This window comes from Salvelinus fontinalis, chromosome 19 (genome assembly GCF_029448725.1).
Source record: "Salvelinus fontinalis isolate EN_2023a chromosome 19, ASM2944872v1, whole genome shotgun sequence".
NCBI classification, from domain to species: domain Eukaryota; kingdom Metazoa; phylum Chordata; class Actinopteri; order Salmoniformes; family Salmonidae; genus Salvelinus; species Salvelinus fontinalis.
Window position 1 is genome coordinate 31,215,645 of NC_074683.1, and position 17,218 is coordinate 31,232,862.

The window sequence follows — 17,218 nt, forward strand, 5'->3', positions numbered from 1 at the left end:
ATATATACTTATTGTTTTGGTTTAGTTTTTCATGTGAAGTGTGTTGTGACTTTGTTAAATGCACTTCAAATAATTTGTGATTTGATTTTAAATACCCATGTCTATGGATGTTTATTTTCTTCTTGATACAGAACCAATACAGGAAAGCAATGGTAGAGGATAAGAAGAAGGGCTATGATTTGCGCAATGATGCCATTGCTGTCATCGCAGCCAAGCACGGCAGGGAAATTATCAGTGATGTAAGTTCATTGAACATCTATCCATCATAAGCGATTCCATTTCTTTACTATTTCATGACACAATATATCAAATGTACATCTGTAAAATAAAGACAATCCTCAACACTGCCATTTCATATTTGCCTTCTATAGCACAAGTACAAGACTGGCTACCGTAAGCAGGTTGGCCACCACATTGGAGCGCGCTGTGTCGAGGAAGACCCTCTGCTCATGCTGGCTATTAACTCAGCCAAGATTGCCAGTGATGCTCTGTACAAGAAGGACTTCCATCAGTCCAAGACCAAGTTCCATCTCCCATTGGACATGATGGCCTTTGAGTTGGCCAAGAAAAACCAGATCCAGGTCAACCATGCCAAATATGTAACTCGACTGCACAACTGGACCTGTCTGCCAGACTCCACTGATGTTGTCCATGCCAGACATGTCTATGACATAGCGAGTGATGTAAGTATGAATTAACTAGATCATGTTTTTCCAGTGTAACTATCTTTATTCCATCCATTTTGACCATTGTGGTATTGTTGTGTCTAGGCTGTGTATAAGGCTGATCTAAAGAGCCTGCAAGGTATCGGATGGGTTCCCATCGGATCACTTGATGTTGAGAAGGCAAAGAAAGCCGCCGAGGTCCTGAGTGAGAAGCTGTATCGTCAGCACCCAAGCAACTTCAAGTTCACCAGCTCAGTTCAAGACATTGGAATGGTTTTGGCTAAACAAAATAATGATAATGCCAACAAGGTATTTGACTAACTGGTATATCTTTATTCATATTTTTCCTTTGAATGTTTCCTCTGGTAGATTATATTCAAATAATGATTCCATCATTTAAACCTGCTTTAAAATAATCTGATCTCCCCTACTTTGGATTATATTTCAGACATTTATATGAATAGGCGCTTCACGCTGTTAGTTTGAATTTGAAACTCATTATTGCAGCAAGCTTACACTGAGGCGTGGGAGAAGGACAAGACCAAGAACCACATTATGCCAGATGCGATGGACATTGTTTTGGCCAATGCAAACAAGTCCAACTACAGTTGGGTAAGTAACTGATTGCACAAAGGTAACCATCTTGATGAATGCAAACATTCAAAACTAAAACTTATTGTGGAGATATACAATAACATCTATGGATGTTTATTTTCTTCTTGATATAGAACCAATACAGGAAAGCAATGGTAGAGGATAAGAAGAAGGGCTATGATTTGCGCAATGATGCCATTGCTGTCATCGCAGCCAAGCACGGTCGGGAAATTATCAGTGATGTAAGTATTTATTTTGTTATCACATGTTATCACAAAGGAATTAACTATATCAATACTCTGTTTACCTTTAATTTACTGAAATCCCCACTACATGCAACCTTTTTGGTTCGGTGTAGCACAAGTACAAGTCAGGCTACCGCAAGCAAATTGGACACCACATTGGAGCCCGCTGCGTCGAGGATGACCCTCTGCTCGTGCTGGCTCTGAACTCAGCCAAGATTGCCAGTGATGCTCTGTACAAGAAGGACTTCCATCAATCCAAGACCAAGTTCCATCTCCCATTGGACATGATGGCCTTTGAGTTGTGCAAGAAGAACCAGATCCAAGTCAACGACTTCAACTACAGAACTCGACTGCACAACTGGACCTGTCTGCCAGACTCCAGTGATGTCGTCCATGCCAGACATGTCTATGACATAGCAAGTGAGGTATGTTTCAAAAGTTCTGTATTATTGTCAATTCCAAGACCTCTTTGTTGGCACATTTTTAATCATATTGTTAATGAAACATCCAGGACTAGTCAAACCCAGTGATAAAAGGTTAGAGATGGCAACAGGTAATGGGAGTATGCTATCCCTCTTAGGCGGTGTACAGGGCTGACATGAAGTGGCTCAGGGGAATTGGATGGGTCCCCACTGGCTCACTTGATGTGGAAAAAGCCAAGAAGGCCGGCGAGATCTTGAGTGAGAAGAAATACCGCCAGCACCCCAGCACTCTGGACTTCAAAAGCCCCCTCGACGGCATGGATATCGTTCTGGCCAAAAATAACGGCCAGATCATGAACAAGGTAAACCTATTCCAGCTAATGACGCAGTTTCCTGTTACACCAGAATTCAAAACAATAACATAGATTTACATGTTTTTATGGAGCTGCAGAAATAACAAGGTCCACCTCAACATCAAGCCTGATACCCTATCTAATAAATAGATAATTACACTGAACAAAATATAAACGCAACATGTAAAGTGTTGGTCCCATGTTTCACTAGCAGAAATTTACTATTCACACAAAACCTTATATCTCTCAAATTTTGTGCCCAAATTTGTTTACATCCCTGTTACTGAGCATTTCTCCTTTGCCAAGATAATCCATCCACCTGACAGGTGTGGCATATCAACAAGCTGATTAAACAGGATGAACATTACACAGGGGCACCTTGTGCTGGGGACAATAATGACCACTCTAAAATGTGCAGTTTTGTCAATTGACATGCTGATTGCAGGAATGTCCACCAGAGCTGTTGCCAGAGAATTTAATGTTAATTCTCTATCATTTCTCTACCGCCTCCAACTTCGTTTTAGAGAATATGGCAGTACGTCCAACCTGCCTCACAACCGCAGATCATGTGTAACCACGACAACCCAGAACCTCCACATCCAGCTTCTTCACCTGCGGGATGGTCTGAGATAAGCCACCCGGACAGCTGATGAAACTATGGGTTTGCACAACCGAATAATTTCTGCACAAATTGTCAGAAACCATCTCAGGGAAGCTCATGTCGTCATCCTCACCAGGGTCTTGACCTGACTGCAGTACAGCGTTGTAACTGACTTCAGTGGGCAAATGCTCACCTTCGATGGCCACTGGCACGCTGGAGAAGTGTGCTCTTCATGGATGAACGAACACAATTGCATTTTATCGATTGCAATTTGAATGCACAGAGATGCCGTGACGAGATCCTGAGGCCCATTGTTGTGCCGTTCATCCACTGCCATCACCTCATGTTTCAGCATGATAATGCACGGCCCATGTTACAAGGATCTGTAAACAATTCCTGGAAGCTGAAAATGTCCCAGTTCTTCCATGGCCTGCATACTCACTAGACATGTCACCCATTGAGCATGTTTGGGATGCTCTGGATCGACGTGTTCCAGTTTCCGCCAATATCCAGCAACTTCGCTCAGCCATTGAAGGGGAGTGGGACAACATTCCAAAAGGCCACAATCAACAGCCTGATTGACTCTATGCGTTGGAGATGTGCCGCGCTGCATGAGGCAAATGGGCTTCACACCAGATACTGACTGGTTTTCTGATCCATGCCCCTACCTTTTTTGTAAGGTATCTGTGACCAAAGGTTGCATATCTGTGTTCCCAGTCATGTGAAATCCATAGATTAGGGCCTAATGAATGTATTTAAATGTACTGATTTCCTTATATGAACCGTAACTCAGTAAAATCTTAGAAATTGTTGCTATTTTTTTCAGTATAATACATAGATGCTTTCTTAACTATGTCTGTCACTCAGACTTACATTTCCGTTTGCTTTTCTTAAGTGTCTGTGAGTCTGAGAAAAGTGCAAAATAATGACATGTATTATTGTTATTATTATTATTTTCTTATAACATAGCAATGTTTATCTCATATTTCAGCGGCAGTATGTTGAACAATGGGATGCTGATAAGATCAAAATCCACGTCGGCAATGAGCTTCCAGAACTTGTGCTGGCCAAGGCCAATGCGATCACCATGAGCAATGTAAGTCCTCCTTACTTTACCTCAAGCTGTTTTCATTCACTCAAGTTGATCTAGTTTTATTTATATCTCTATAGCTATATCTATATATCTATATCTCTTTATTTATATATCTATATATCTTTATATCTCTCTATATATCTTTATCTATATATCTCTTTATGTCTATATATCTATATCTCTTTATATACAGTTGAAGTCAGAAGTTTAAAAACACTTAGGTTGGAGTCATTAAAAATCGTTTTTCAACCACTCCACAAATTTCTTGTTAACAAACTATAGTTTAGGCAAGTTGGTTAAGACATCTACTTTGTGCATGACACAAGTCATTTTTCCAACAATTGTTTACAAACAGATTATTTCACTTATAATTCACTGTATCACAATTCCAGTGGGTCAGAAGTTTACATACACTAAGTTGACTGTGCCTTTAAACAGCTTGAAAATTCCAGAAAATTATGTCATGGCTTTAGAAGCTTCTGATGGGCTAATTGACATAATTTGAGTCAATTGGAGGTGTACCTGTGGATGTATTTCAAGGCCTACCTTCAAACTCAGTGCCTCTTTGCTTGACATCATGGGAAAAAAATAAAAAATAAATTGTAGACCTCCACAAGTCTGGTTCATCCTTGGGAGCAATTTCCAAACGCCTGAAGGTACCACATTCATCTGTACAAACAATAGTACGCAAGTATAAACACCATGGGACCACACAGCCATCATACCGCTCAGGAAGGAGACGCGTTCTGTCTCCTAGGGATGAACGTGTGCAAATCAATCCCAGAACAACAGCAAAGGAACTTGTGAAGATGCTGGAGGAAACAGGTACAGAAGTATCTATATCCACAGTAAAACGAGTCCTATATCGACATAACCGGAAAGGCCGCTCAGCAAGGAAGAAGCCACTGCTCCAAAACCCCCATAAAGAAAGCCAGACAACGGATTGCAACTGCACATGGGGACAAAGATCGTACTTTTTGGAGAAATGTCCTCTGGTCTGATGAAACAAAAATAGAACTGTTTAGCCATAATGACTATCGTTATGTTTGGAGGAAAAAGGGGGTGGCTTGCAAGCCGAAGAACACCATCCCAACCGTGAAGCACAGGGGTGGCAGCATCATGTTGTGTGGGTGCTTTGCTGCAGGAGGGACTGGTGCACTTCACAAAATAGATGGCATCATGAGGATGGAAAATTATGTGGATATATTGATGCAACATCTCAAGACATCAGTCAGGAAGTTAAATCTTAGTTGCAAATGGGTCTTCCAAATGGACAATGACCCCAAGCATACTTCCAAAGTTGTGGCGAATTGGCTTAAGGACAACAAAGTCAAGGTATTGGAGTGGCCATCACAAAGCCCTGACCTCAATCCTATAGAAAATTTGTGTGCAGAACTGAAAAAGCGTGTGCGAGTAAGGAGGCCTACAAACCTGACTCAGTTACACCAGCTCTGTCAGGTGGAATGGGCCAAAATTCACCCAATTTATCGTGGGAAGCTTATGGAAGGCTACCCGAAACGTTTGACCCAAGTTAAACAATTTAAAGGCAATGCTACCAAATACTAATTGAGTGTATGTAAACGTCTGACCCACTTGGAATGTGATGAGAAATAAATAATAATTCTCAGCCAAGGGAATAATTCTCTCCACTATTATTCTGGCATTTCACGTTCTTAAAATAAAGTGGTCATCCTAACTGACCTAAAACAGGGAATTTTTACTATGATTAAATGTCAGGAATTGTGAAAAACTGAGTTTAAATGTATTTGGCTAAGATGTATGTAAACTTCCGACTTCAACTGTATCTCGATCTGTATATCTCTGTCTCTATATATCTCTATCTCTATATGTCTATATGTCTATATCTCTTTATCTCTCTCTTTCTCTCTCTCTCTCTCTCTCTCTCTCGCTCTCTCTATATAGCTCTCTCTCTCTATATAGCTCTCTCTATATAGCATATCTATATCTCTATATAGTATATTTCGACATCTCTATATATTTATATCTCTATATATATGTGTCTTTATATCTATATAGCTAGATATTTACATCTATATCTCTACATAGTATATCTATATCTCTATATAGTAGATCTACATCTCTATATAGTATATCTATATATCCATATATTTATATCTATAGCTATATCTTTATATCTATATATATATATATATATATCAATATAGTATATCTCTATATATATTTATATAATTATCTATATATCTGAATATCTATATAGCTATATATTTATCTATATTTACATTTACATTTAAGTCATTTAGCAGACGCTCTTATCCAGAGCGACTCTATATAGTAGATCTATATTTGTGTATAGTATATCTATCTCTGTATAGTATATCTATGTCTTTATATCTCTATTTCTCTATTTATATAGCTGTATCTTTATATCTCTATATAGTATATCTATATCTCTATATATTATATATATATCTACATAGTATATCTATATCTCTATATAGTATATTTATATCTCTGTATAGAATATCTATATCTCTACACAGTGTATCTTTATCTCTATATATCTATATAATTCTATCTCTGTATCTCTATATAGTATATCTATATAGTATATCTATATCTCTACATAGTATATATATATATCTCTATATAGGATATTTATATCTCTGTATAGAATATCTATATCTCTATATATCTATATCTTTATTTCTCTATCTCTATATAGTATATCTATATCTGTAACGATGTTCCTCCTCCTCTCCATTTTCGGAGAAGGAGGAGTATTGAGGGAACCAAGGCGCAGCGGATTGTGAAGACATAATGATTTATTGAAGACACGACAAAATAACAAACACGACGTAGACAGAAAACGAACTATACTTGAATAAACTACAAAACAAAATAAACGATGAAAACAGACCTGGACACGATGAACTTACATACAACGTGAAGAACGAAATGAACAGACTACATGAAATGAACAAACCGTATACAGTCCCGTATGGTGCAAACATTGACACGGACACAGGAGACAACCACCCACAAACAAACAGTGTAATTGCCCTACCTAAATATGACTCTTGATTAGAGGAAAATGCAAACCACCTGCCTCTAATCAAGAGCCATACCAGGCAAACCAAAACCAACATAGAAACGAATAACATAGACTGCCCACCCAAAACACATGCCCTGACCATAAACACATAAAAACAACATAAAACAGGTCAGGACTGTTACAGTACCCCCCCCTCAAGATGCGCACGCCGGGCGCACAAGCACAAAGTCCAGGGGAGGGTCCGGGTGGGCAGTTGACCACGGTGGTGGTTCCGGCTCAGGACGCTGTCCCCTTACCACCTTAGTCACTCCCCTCTTCTGTCTACCCCTTCTAATGACCACCCAAACATTAGCTTCCCCTAAATAAACAGCTAGCACCGGGACAAAGGGCAGCACCGGGACAAGGGGTAGCACCGGGACAAGGGGCAGCACCAGAACAAGGGGCAGCACCAGGATAAGGACCATCACTGGAATAAGGGGCAGCACCGGGACAAGGGGCAGCACCGGGACAAGGGGCAGCACCGGGACAAGGGGCAGCACCGGGACAAGGGGCAGCACCGGGACAAGGGGCAGCACCGGGACAAGGGGCAGCACCGGGACAAGGGGCAGCACCGGGACAAGGGGCAGCACCGGGACAAGGGGCAGCACCGGGACAAGGGGCAGCACCGGGACAAGGGGCAGCACCGGGACAAGGGGCAGCACCGGGACAAGGGGCAGCACCGGGACAAGGGGCAGCACCGGGACAAGGGGCAGCACCGGGACAAGGGGCAGCACCGGGACAAGGGGCAGATCCCGGCTGAAGGACTCTGGCAGGTCCTGTTTGGACGGCTCTGGCAGGTCCATGCAGGCTGACGGCTCTCGACGCTCATGGCAGGCTGACGGCTCTCGACGCTCATGGCAGGCTGACGGCTCACGACGCTCATGGCAGGCTGACGGCTCACGACGCTCATGGCGCTCTGACGGCTCTGGCTGCTCATGGCTCTCTGACGGCTCTGGCTGCTCATGGCTCACTGACGGCTCTGGCTGCTCATGGCGCTCTGACGGCTCTGGCTGCTCATGGCTCGCTGGCGGCTCTGGCAGATCCTGTCTGGTTGGCGGCTCTGGCAGATCCTGTCTGGTTGGCGGCTCTGGCAGATCCTGTCTGGTTGGCGGCTCTGGCAGATCCTGTCTGGTTGGCGGCTCTGGCAGATCCTGTCTGTCTGACGGCTCTAGCGGCTCCTGTCTGGCTGATGGCTCTAGCGGCTCCTGTCTGGCTGACGGCTCTGTAGGCACATGGCAGACGGGCGGCTTTGCAGGCTCATGGCAGACGGGCGGCTTTGCAGGCTCCTGGCAGACGGATGGCTCAGATGGCGCTGGGGAGACGGATGGCTCAGATGGCGCTGGAGAGACGGATGGCTCAGATGGCGCTGGGGAGACGGATGGCTCTGGCCGGATATGGCGCACTGTAGACCTGGTGCGTGGTGCCGGAACTGGAGGCACCGTGCTACTGACAAGCACCTTCCTACTAGTGCGGGGAGCAGGGACAGGGCACACTGTATTCTCAAAGCCTACTCTATCCCTGATGCGTGGTACCGGCACTGGTGACGCCGGGCTGAGGACAAGCACATCAGGATTAGTAGGGGGAGAATATACAGTGTGTACAGGGCTCTGGAGACGCACTGGTAGCTTAGTGCGTGGACCCGGAACTGGAGGCACCGGGCTAAATACACGCACCACAGGGAGAGTGCGTGGAGGAGGAACAGGGCTCAGGATACGCACTGGTAGCCTAGTGCATAGTGTAGACACTGTAGGTACTAGGCTGGGGCGGGGAGGTGGTGCCGGAAATACCGGACCGTGGAGGCGTACTGGCACTCTTGAGCATTGAACCTGCCCAACCTTACCTGGTTGAATGCTCCCGGTTGCCCGACCAGTGCGGGGAGGTGGAATAACCCGCACCGGCCTATGTAGGCGAACCGGGGAAACCATGCGTAAGGCAGGTGCCATGTATGCCGGCCCGAGGAGACGCACTGGAGACCAGACGCGTTGAGCCGGCCTCATGACACCTGGCTCAATGCCCAATCTAGCCCTCCCAGTGCGGGGAGGTGGAATAACCCGCACCGGGCTATGCACTCGTACAGGAGACACCGTGCGCTCTACTGCGTAACACGGCGCCTGCCCGTACTCCCGCTCTCCACGGTAAGCCCGGGAAGTGGGCGCAGGTCTCCTACCTGCCCTTAGCCCACTACCCTTTAGCCCCCCCCCAAGAAATTTTTGGGAGTTACTCACGGGCTTTTTCGGCTTCCGTGCCAGACGCGTTCCCTCATAGCTCCGGTTCCTCTCTCCGGTAGCCTCTGCTCTCCGCAGTGCCTCCAGCTGTTCCCATGGGAGGCGATCTCTACCAGCTAGGATCTCCTCCCATGTGTAAACACCCTTTCCATCCAACACATCGTCCCATGTCCATTGCTCCTTCTTCTCCTGTCCCTTTCTCCTTTGACTCCGCTGCTTGGCTCTGGGTTGGTGGGTGGTTCTGTAACGATGTTCCTCCTCCTCTCCATTTTCGGAGAAGGAGGAGTATTGAGGGAACCAAGGCGCAGCGGATTGTGAAGACATAATGATTTATTGAAGACACGACAAAATAACAAACACGACGTAGACAGAAAACGAACTATACTTGAATAAACTACAAAACAAAATAAACGATGAAAACAGACCTGGACACGATGAACTTACATACAACGTGAAGAACGAAATGAACAGACTACATGAAATGAACAAACCGTATACAGTCCCGTATGGTGCAAACATTGACACGGACACAGGAGACAACCACCCACAAACAAACAGTGTAATTGCCCTACCTAAATATGACTCTTGATTAGAGGAAAATGCAAACCACCTGCCTCTAATCAAGAGCCATACCAGGCAAACCAAAACCAACATAGAAACGAATAACATAGACTGCCCACCCAAAACACATGCCCTGACCATAAACACATAAAAACAACATAAAACAGGTCAGGACTGTTACAATATCTCCATATAGTTATCTATATCTCTATATATCTGTCTTTGTATCTATATCTTTATATCTCTATCTCGTTATCTCTCTATATCTCTATATATCTCTCAAGCTCTTCAATGTTTTGCGACTCAGTTTTTTAAACACTTGATCCTTCTCCTTTTTTTTACAGAAACTGTACAAACAAGGATTTGATGAAACCATCAAGAAGGGTTATTACCTTCCTGTCGATGCTATCTCTGTCAAGGCTGCCAAGCATGGTAGAGAGATTATCAGCGATGTGAGTACTGTATTTTTGTCCCCCTTTATTCATTTTTTTCCCCCCCAAAGCCTCAAGCTAAATTATGTCATTTTTAGAACATTTTCCCAATTATTATAGTCCTAAAGTCTTATACTAATGACAATTTCTGAATTGAATTCCTGAATAAATTCCTGAATCAGTTCCTGAAAAGTGAATAAATCAGGCATAAATACACTTGGAATGTCTTTGATTTATAAGGAAAGAATGTTCAATCAGTTCATCCTTGTCTGACTGAAGTCAAATTCTCTTCTGATCTATTTCAGTACAAATACAAGGCTGGCTACAGCAAGCAGGTTGGCCACCACATTGGAGCCCGCTGTGTCGAGGAAGACCCTCTGCTCATGCTGGCTATTAACTCAGCCAAGATTGCCAGTGATGTTCTGTACAAGAAGGACTTCCATCAGTCCAAGACCAAGTTCCATCTCCCATTGGACATGATGGCCTTTGAGTTGTGCAAGAAGAACCAGATCCAAGTCAACGACTTCAACTACAGAACTCACCTGCACAACTGGACCTGTCTGCCAGACTCCACTGATGTCGTCCACGCAAGGAAAGTCTACGATCTGCACAGTGACGTAAGCTCCTTCTCAATATACTATATCAAATGCTTTATTTCTTTTCCATGACCCACTTCCACGTTTTTTTAAATATCTACAGTAAGTGTATTTGTTTGGTGGGTTGGTTAATTGATGCTCTCCACAACCCAGGCTGTCTACCGTGCTGACATGGAGTTCATTAGAGGTACTGGCTGGGTCCCCATTGGCTCTCTGGATGTGTTGAAAGCTAAGAAAGCTGCAGAGATTCTGAGCGATCGCCTCTACAAGCAGAAACCAGATTCTCTTAAATACACCACCGACATGCACTCCATGCCTATGGTGCTAGCCAAGGCTAATGCTGAGATCATTAACAAGGTTGGTAAAATGTTCAATACATAGATGCTTTTGTAACAATGTCTATCACTCAGATCAGTGCTTTAGATGGTCAATCTTGCATTTCTGGTAGCTATTTTCAAGGTCCTTGGGTCTGACAAATGCACAATTAAAATCCCATGTAATATTACCTTATTCCTATTTTCTTATAACATAATCATATTTTTTCTCCTATTTCAGGGCAACTATGTTGCACAATGGGATGCTGATAAGATCAAAATCCATGTCGGCAATGAGCTTCCAGAACTTGTGCTGGCCAAGGCCAATGCGATCAACAATAGCAACGTAAGCTCCCTCTTGCTTCCTTCACTACATACATTACTATATTACACATTAAATAAATGTTGTGTAACCTAAGACTTCCTCTGAAGCTCTAGTAAAGTTCTAGTGATTCTTAATAATGTGTTGGCTCTGTTTCTAAGCTGTGTCCCTATATACCTTTTCAGAAACTCTACAAAGCTGAATTAGAGGAGTTGTACAAGAAGGGCTATAACCTGAAAAGCGATTGCATCGCCATCAAAGCTGCCAAGCATGGTAGAGAGATCATAAGTGACGTGAGTGCTGGATATTTTCCATATTTTTTTCACATTATTTGAAAAATGTCAAGAGTTGATGCAAATATATTATCATCATGTATGTGATGTTGATTTAAAGTACAAGTGTATATACATTTTTGCTTCCGTTTAGGTCAAGTACAAGGCTGGCTACAGTGAGCAGGTTGGCCACCACATTGGAGCCCGCTGCGTCGAGGAAGACCCTCTGATCATGCTGGCTCTGAACTCAGCCAAGATTGCCAGTGATGCTCTGTACAAGAAGGACTTCCATCTGTCCAAGACCAAGTTCCACCTCCCAGTGGACATGCTGACCATTGAATTGGCCAAGAAATGCCAGATGCAGGTCAATGACTTCAACTACAGAACTCGCCTGCACAACTGGACCTGTCTGCCAGACTCCAGTGATGTCGTCCAGGCCAGGAAGGTCTACGCTTTGCATAGTGACGTAAGTCGATTATGATCACTCATTACGGTTATGAGGGTAGGCCTCACCTATCATTTCAGGACAAGACAAACATTATACCTTCAAAATGTACTTTCTTACCAAATAGTTTTCCCTCTGCTGTTCCCATATAAATCCAGGCTGTGTACAGGGCTGATTTGGAATGGCTCAGAGGCACTGGCTGGGTCCCTATTGGCTCGATCGACGTTGAGAAAGCCAAGAAGGCCGCCGAGATCCTGAGCGAGAGGAAATATCGCGAGCACCCAAGCAATTTCAAATTTACCGCCACAACCGACGGCATGCCTTATGCTTTGGCTACGGCCAATGCCCAGATAATGGACAAGGTAATATGCTTCTTTCTAGAGTGGAGGGAGATTGAACTCAGGTATTCATACTGTACATTCAGATTCACAGGATGCAGAGACTAATATTAAAAATAGTGAGATACATTATTTTCTTATAACATTGCCGTTGTTTTCTTATGTTTCAGCGCCAGTACGTTCAACAGTGGGAGGCTGATAAGGTCCAAATCCACGTCGGCAATGAGCTTCCAGAACTTGTGCTGGCCAAGGCCAACGCAATCACCCTAAGCAACGTAGGTCTTTCTTACTTTGCACGCCTTCAAGCTGTTTCCATTTACTCAAGTTGATGTAGTTTTATCTGTTTCTCTATAGCTATGTCCCTTTATATCTCTATATATCTAAAAAATCTATATCTCTACATGATTTGACTCTCTCAACCGCACTTTTTTTTTTAGCATCATATTTTTAAGAAATGAATTACAGTACCCTCAAATGAGGGCACTAAATATATAATGGTGTTATTTCAGAAACTCTACCGTGAGGGATTTAACGAGATGATCGGACAGGGATATCACCTGGATAAGGATGCCATTGCTGTCCAACATGCCAAGAAGAGCAGAGAGATCATCAGTGATGTAAGTTTGTATATCCATCTCCTCTGAATGAGCATAGGCAGCCATCATAAAAAACAACACAATACTTAGCTAATCCTCTCTTTTTTCAGTACAAGTACAAGGCCGGCTTCCGCAATCAGTGTGGCCACCATATTGGAGCCCAATGCGTTGAGGATGACCCTCTGCTTGTGCTGGCTGCCAATGCAGCCAGGATCTCCAGTGATATTAACTACAAGAAGGACTTCCACCTTACCAAGACCAAGTTCAGCATTCCACTTGACATGATGTCCGTCGACTTGGCCAAGAAAAGCCAGTTCCAGATCCAAGAATTCACCTACAGATCTAAACTGCACAACTGGACCTGCATGCCAGACAACACTGATGTTGTCCGTGCCAGGAAGGTCTACTCTCTGCAAAGTGACGTAAGTACACAGAGAATCATGGTCCAATCCATTTTGGCTATCACTGGATCCTTACTCTACCTACCAACCATTGAAGTTCAAACAACTATTGCACTACTATCCCATAAGGAGTAATTACTTTACCTGAACCATGGTTCCTTCCTTCCAGGCGGTGTACAGGGCTGATCTGGAGTGGCTCAGAGGGTGCGGCTGGTTGCCCCAGGGTTCTGTGGATGTCATCAAGGCTAAGAATGCCCAAACTATTCTCAACGAAAGGCTGTACCGCCAGCCCCCCAGCTCAATCAAGTTCACCAGTGTTGTTGACTCTCCAGAGGTTGTCCTGTCGAAGCAGAACGCTGAGATCCTCAGTGATGTGAGTACTTGGCTTTTAGCCATTGAAGTGTCCTTCTATTGAAGTAGCCAAACCTGACCTGTTATCATGGTCTCTTTGTAAAAAAGTATTTCTGGTAACTGCAGAGATAGACATTTTGTGAAATATAGATCTAGTCTGCGATAACAGTGGTTGGATTTATCATTAACTCTTTGATTGTGTGTGTTTGTTGCTTTTCACAGAGGAAATATAGAGAGGTTTGGGATACTGAGAAGACCAATATCCACCTGAACAATGATCTACCTTCTCTGGTGCTGTCCAAGGCTAATGCTATCGCCATCAGCAACGTAAGTCTGCTTCACTGAACGCTTTGCACACTGCCAAGGCACGTACTATGGATGTCTCCTTTGTTTTATTTATAGTATGTGCAATGAACAGATTCAGTCAACAACAATATAATGACATTGATTCAGATAAACAAATAAAGAAACCTGTAGACATGTTTTGTTTAAATTCACATAACAGTATGCCCAGATATTATTATTTGACTTACCAACGCAATAATCTTTCCATTTCACAGAAACTATACACTAAGGATTGGGATGCCGACAAGGCTAAGGGATACCACATCAAGGAGGACGCCATCGCTGTGCTGAAGGCCAGAAAATCTAGAGACATCATCAGCGACGTAAGAGAAAATGACTGAAGTCGGCGTCCATATCATTTAGGTCACTTGATTCAATGGAGTCAGTGGAAATAACTCTCTGATCCTCCTTTTTTTCCCTCAGTACAAATACCACGAGGGCTACCGTAAGCAGGTTGGCCACCACATTGGAGCCCGCTGCGTCGAGGAAGACCCTCTGATCATGCTGGCTCTGAACTCAGCCAAGATTGCCAGTGATGCTCTGTACAAGAAGGACTTCAACAAGTCCAAGACCAAGTTCCACCTCCCAGTGGACATGCTGACCATTGAACTGGCCAAGAAATGCCAGGTCCAGGTCAACGACTTCAACTACAGAACTCACCTGCACAACTGGACCTGTCTGCCAGACTCCACTGATGTCGTCCAGGCCAGGAAAACCTATGATCTGCAGAGCGATGTGAGTTTTACCATATTTGGACACAAGGAAGAGTAGCTTCTGCTTTTACAACTGTTAATAGGGATCCTGTAGTGGGGTAATATTTTATATAAATGCATATTGTATACACCTCACATGCAACCCATAATAAGACTGCAACTAATATAATCAAAGTCTATTAAACTGAATATCTGACCCCATAAAGATGATTTAGCAATAAGCAAGAGTCTATAGTTGAGTTACAATAATAGGCAATCAAGAAAGGTCTGAGAATGGAATTATAAATGTGTTTTTAATTACTTTGTAAAATGAACAATACATTATACAAGGCATGCACTTAAGTTAAAAAAGCATTAACTAGCATTACAAGGTATATTCTAGGGATGATGAGAGAGAGAGAGGCATGATGTTATCACAACATAACCTCTGCTACCCAGAGGTGTGACAGAATGGGGGTTGGAGAGATAATGCCAAATTCCAAAGACAACACAAAGGAAATTCTTGCATACAGTGTAAAGAGTCACTTCGGGAGCTGGGCCGCTCTACAGTACTAATAAAATAAATACTAATAAATACTTCTCATCCCTTTTTTTATCCCTGTATGAAATTGTAATTAGTTGGTTATGATAATATGTTGTACATGCTGTATTCACCTCAAAGTATTTCAGGGACATCCTCACCCCATATATCTTTGTTGTTTTTACCCTCTGTTCATTCATATCTGGGAAAGACTATCAGTGTTTAGTGACACATTGACCCCTATGCCAATACAAACACCCTGTTGTCTTTTCCCAGGCTGTGTACAAGGCTGATCTGGAGTGGCTGAGGGGATGTGGTTGGAACCCCCATGAGTCTGTGGAGGTCTTGAAAGTGAAACACGCCCAAGCGGTCCTGGCTGATGTAAGTCATTTAAAAGTTATAATATATGTAATAATAATTATATATATATATATAGAATAATATGATAGTATAGTTATATAGTAATATATGCCTGCAAGCAAGTGTCTGTCATCTGCCTGATTTTTTTTAAATTTGTGGACTGAAACAGGTTAACATTTAATGACATGTATTGATGGTTGATTTGACTGTTGTTGTTGATGTAGACATTGTTGATGTTGTCTTGCAGAGAGGCTACCGTGTCAAGTTGGATCAGCAGAAGTTCACAGCTCCTGTGGACAGAATGGACCTGGTTTGCGCCAAGAACGCTGCAGATATCCTCAATGAGGTGGGTCGGGACATGGGACAATTATGACATGTTATAACACATGAAAGAATCACAATGTTTTTGGAACTTCTCACATTCTGTGGATAATAGGTATCACAACGAAGGAAAAAAACATTGGACTTTTGAAGCAAGTGGTCCCGTGTGGCTCAGTTGGTAGAGCATGGCGCTTGCAACGCCAGGGTTGTGGGTTCAATTCCCACGGGGGGACCAGGGTTCAATTCCCACGGGGGGACCAGGATGAATATGTATGAACTTTCGCTCTGGATAAGAGCGTCTGCTAAATGACTTAAATGTAAATGTAAATGTAAAAGCAACAAGAATAGTAGACATTAAGCCAATACTAATCAATTGCTTTTGTGTTTTTTTTTTGTGCAGGCTAATTACCGTGCACTGTGGCACACAGAGAAGACTAAGTACACGATCACAGACACCCCAGAACTGGCAACAGCAAGAGAGGTGGCCAAGAATCTCCATCCGGTAAGATACCTTTTCTTTCTTTACATCAGAGTTCTCAGACATTTGAAATGCTCAAAGTGCCTTTGCCAGTCTGAATAAAGCAAGAATAATGAAGGTAGAGGGGAATTCCACTTTCTATTTTGAAATGAATAAGAAAGAAAAACTAAAGAAAATGCTCCTAATACATGTAGTGTAGTCACAAAATATTACCTTTACATTCTGTAATCTCTGTTTCTATCTATCTTCCTGTTCACAGAAACTATACACCAAGGACTGGGATAAGGTCAAAGCTACCGGCTTCTTCATGCCCGGAGATGCTGTTCCCATCAAGCAGTGCATCCACAACAATAAAGTCCAGAGTGACGTGAGTATCACAGTGTTTTCCTTTATTTAAACAGGTTGTCATTGGTACTTATCTCATCTAAATCTAATGGAACAGTAGTGTCCGTTCACTCCCAATAAAGATAACATTGCCTACGTAATGTTCTTAGTATCCTGTGGAGTGTGTAAGGGACTCAACATATCCACTCTCTCAGTGCCCTTTTATTTCCTAATGCTTAGATCTCTATTGCAGTCTCTG

At 43.1% G+C, this 17,218-nt stretch overlaps 1 protein-coding gene across 3 annotated transcripts in view; it reads left to right on the forward strand.

The window, feature by feature from the left end:
• The window catches only part of LOC129816605 (nebulin-like), a 95,031-nt gene that overhangs the window by 37,625 nt on the left and 40,188 nt on the right, over nt 1-17,218 (forward strand). For all 3 annotated transcript variants that reach the window (XM_055871292.1, XM_055871293.1, XM_055871291.1), the window contains 26 exons: nt 132-239; nt 372-683; nt 771-974; nt 1,173-1,277; nt 1,394-1,501; nt 1,618-1,929; nt 2,085-2,288; nt 3,872-3,976; nt 10,177-10,284; nt 10,569-10,880; nt 11,013-11,216; nt 11,415-11,519; nt 11,681-11,788; nt 11,922-12,233; nt 12,371-12,574; nt 12,721-12,825; nt 13,060-13,167; nt 13,257-13,568; nt 13,717-13,920; nt 14,121-14,225; nt 14,459-14,566; nt 14,667-14,978; nt 15,753-15,857; nt 16,084-16,182; nt 16,558-16,659; nt 16,895-17,002. In XM_055871292.1, the coding sequence (XP_055727267.1) occupies nt 132-239; nt 372-683; nt 771-974; nt 1,173-1,277; nt 1,394-1,501; nt 1,618-1,929; nt 2,085-2,288; nt 3,872-3,976; nt 10,177-10,284; nt 10,569-10,880; nt 11,013-11,216; nt 11,415-11,519; nt 11,681-11,788; nt 11,922-12,233; nt 12,371-12,574; nt 12,721-12,825; nt 13,060-13,167; nt 13,257-13,568; nt 13,717-13,920; nt 14,121-14,225; nt 14,459-14,566; nt 14,667-14,978; nt 15,753-15,857; nt 16,084-16,182; nt 16,558-16,659; nt 16,895-17,002 (4,479 nt within the window). The remainder of the gene's footprint in view (nt 1-131; nt 240-371; nt 684-770; nt 975-1,172; nt 1,278-1,393; nt 1,502-1,617; nt 1,930-2,084; nt 2,289-3,871; nt 3,977-10,176; nt 10,285-10,568; nt 10,881-11,012; nt 11,217-11,414; nt 11,520-11,680; nt 11,789-11,921; nt 12,234-12,370; nt 12,575-12,720; nt 12,826-13,059; nt 13,168-13,256; nt 13,569-13,716; nt 13,921-14,120; nt 14,226-14,458; nt 14,567-14,666; nt 14,979-15,752; nt 15,858-16,083; nt 16,183-16,557; nt 16,660-16,894; nt 17,003-17,218) is intronic.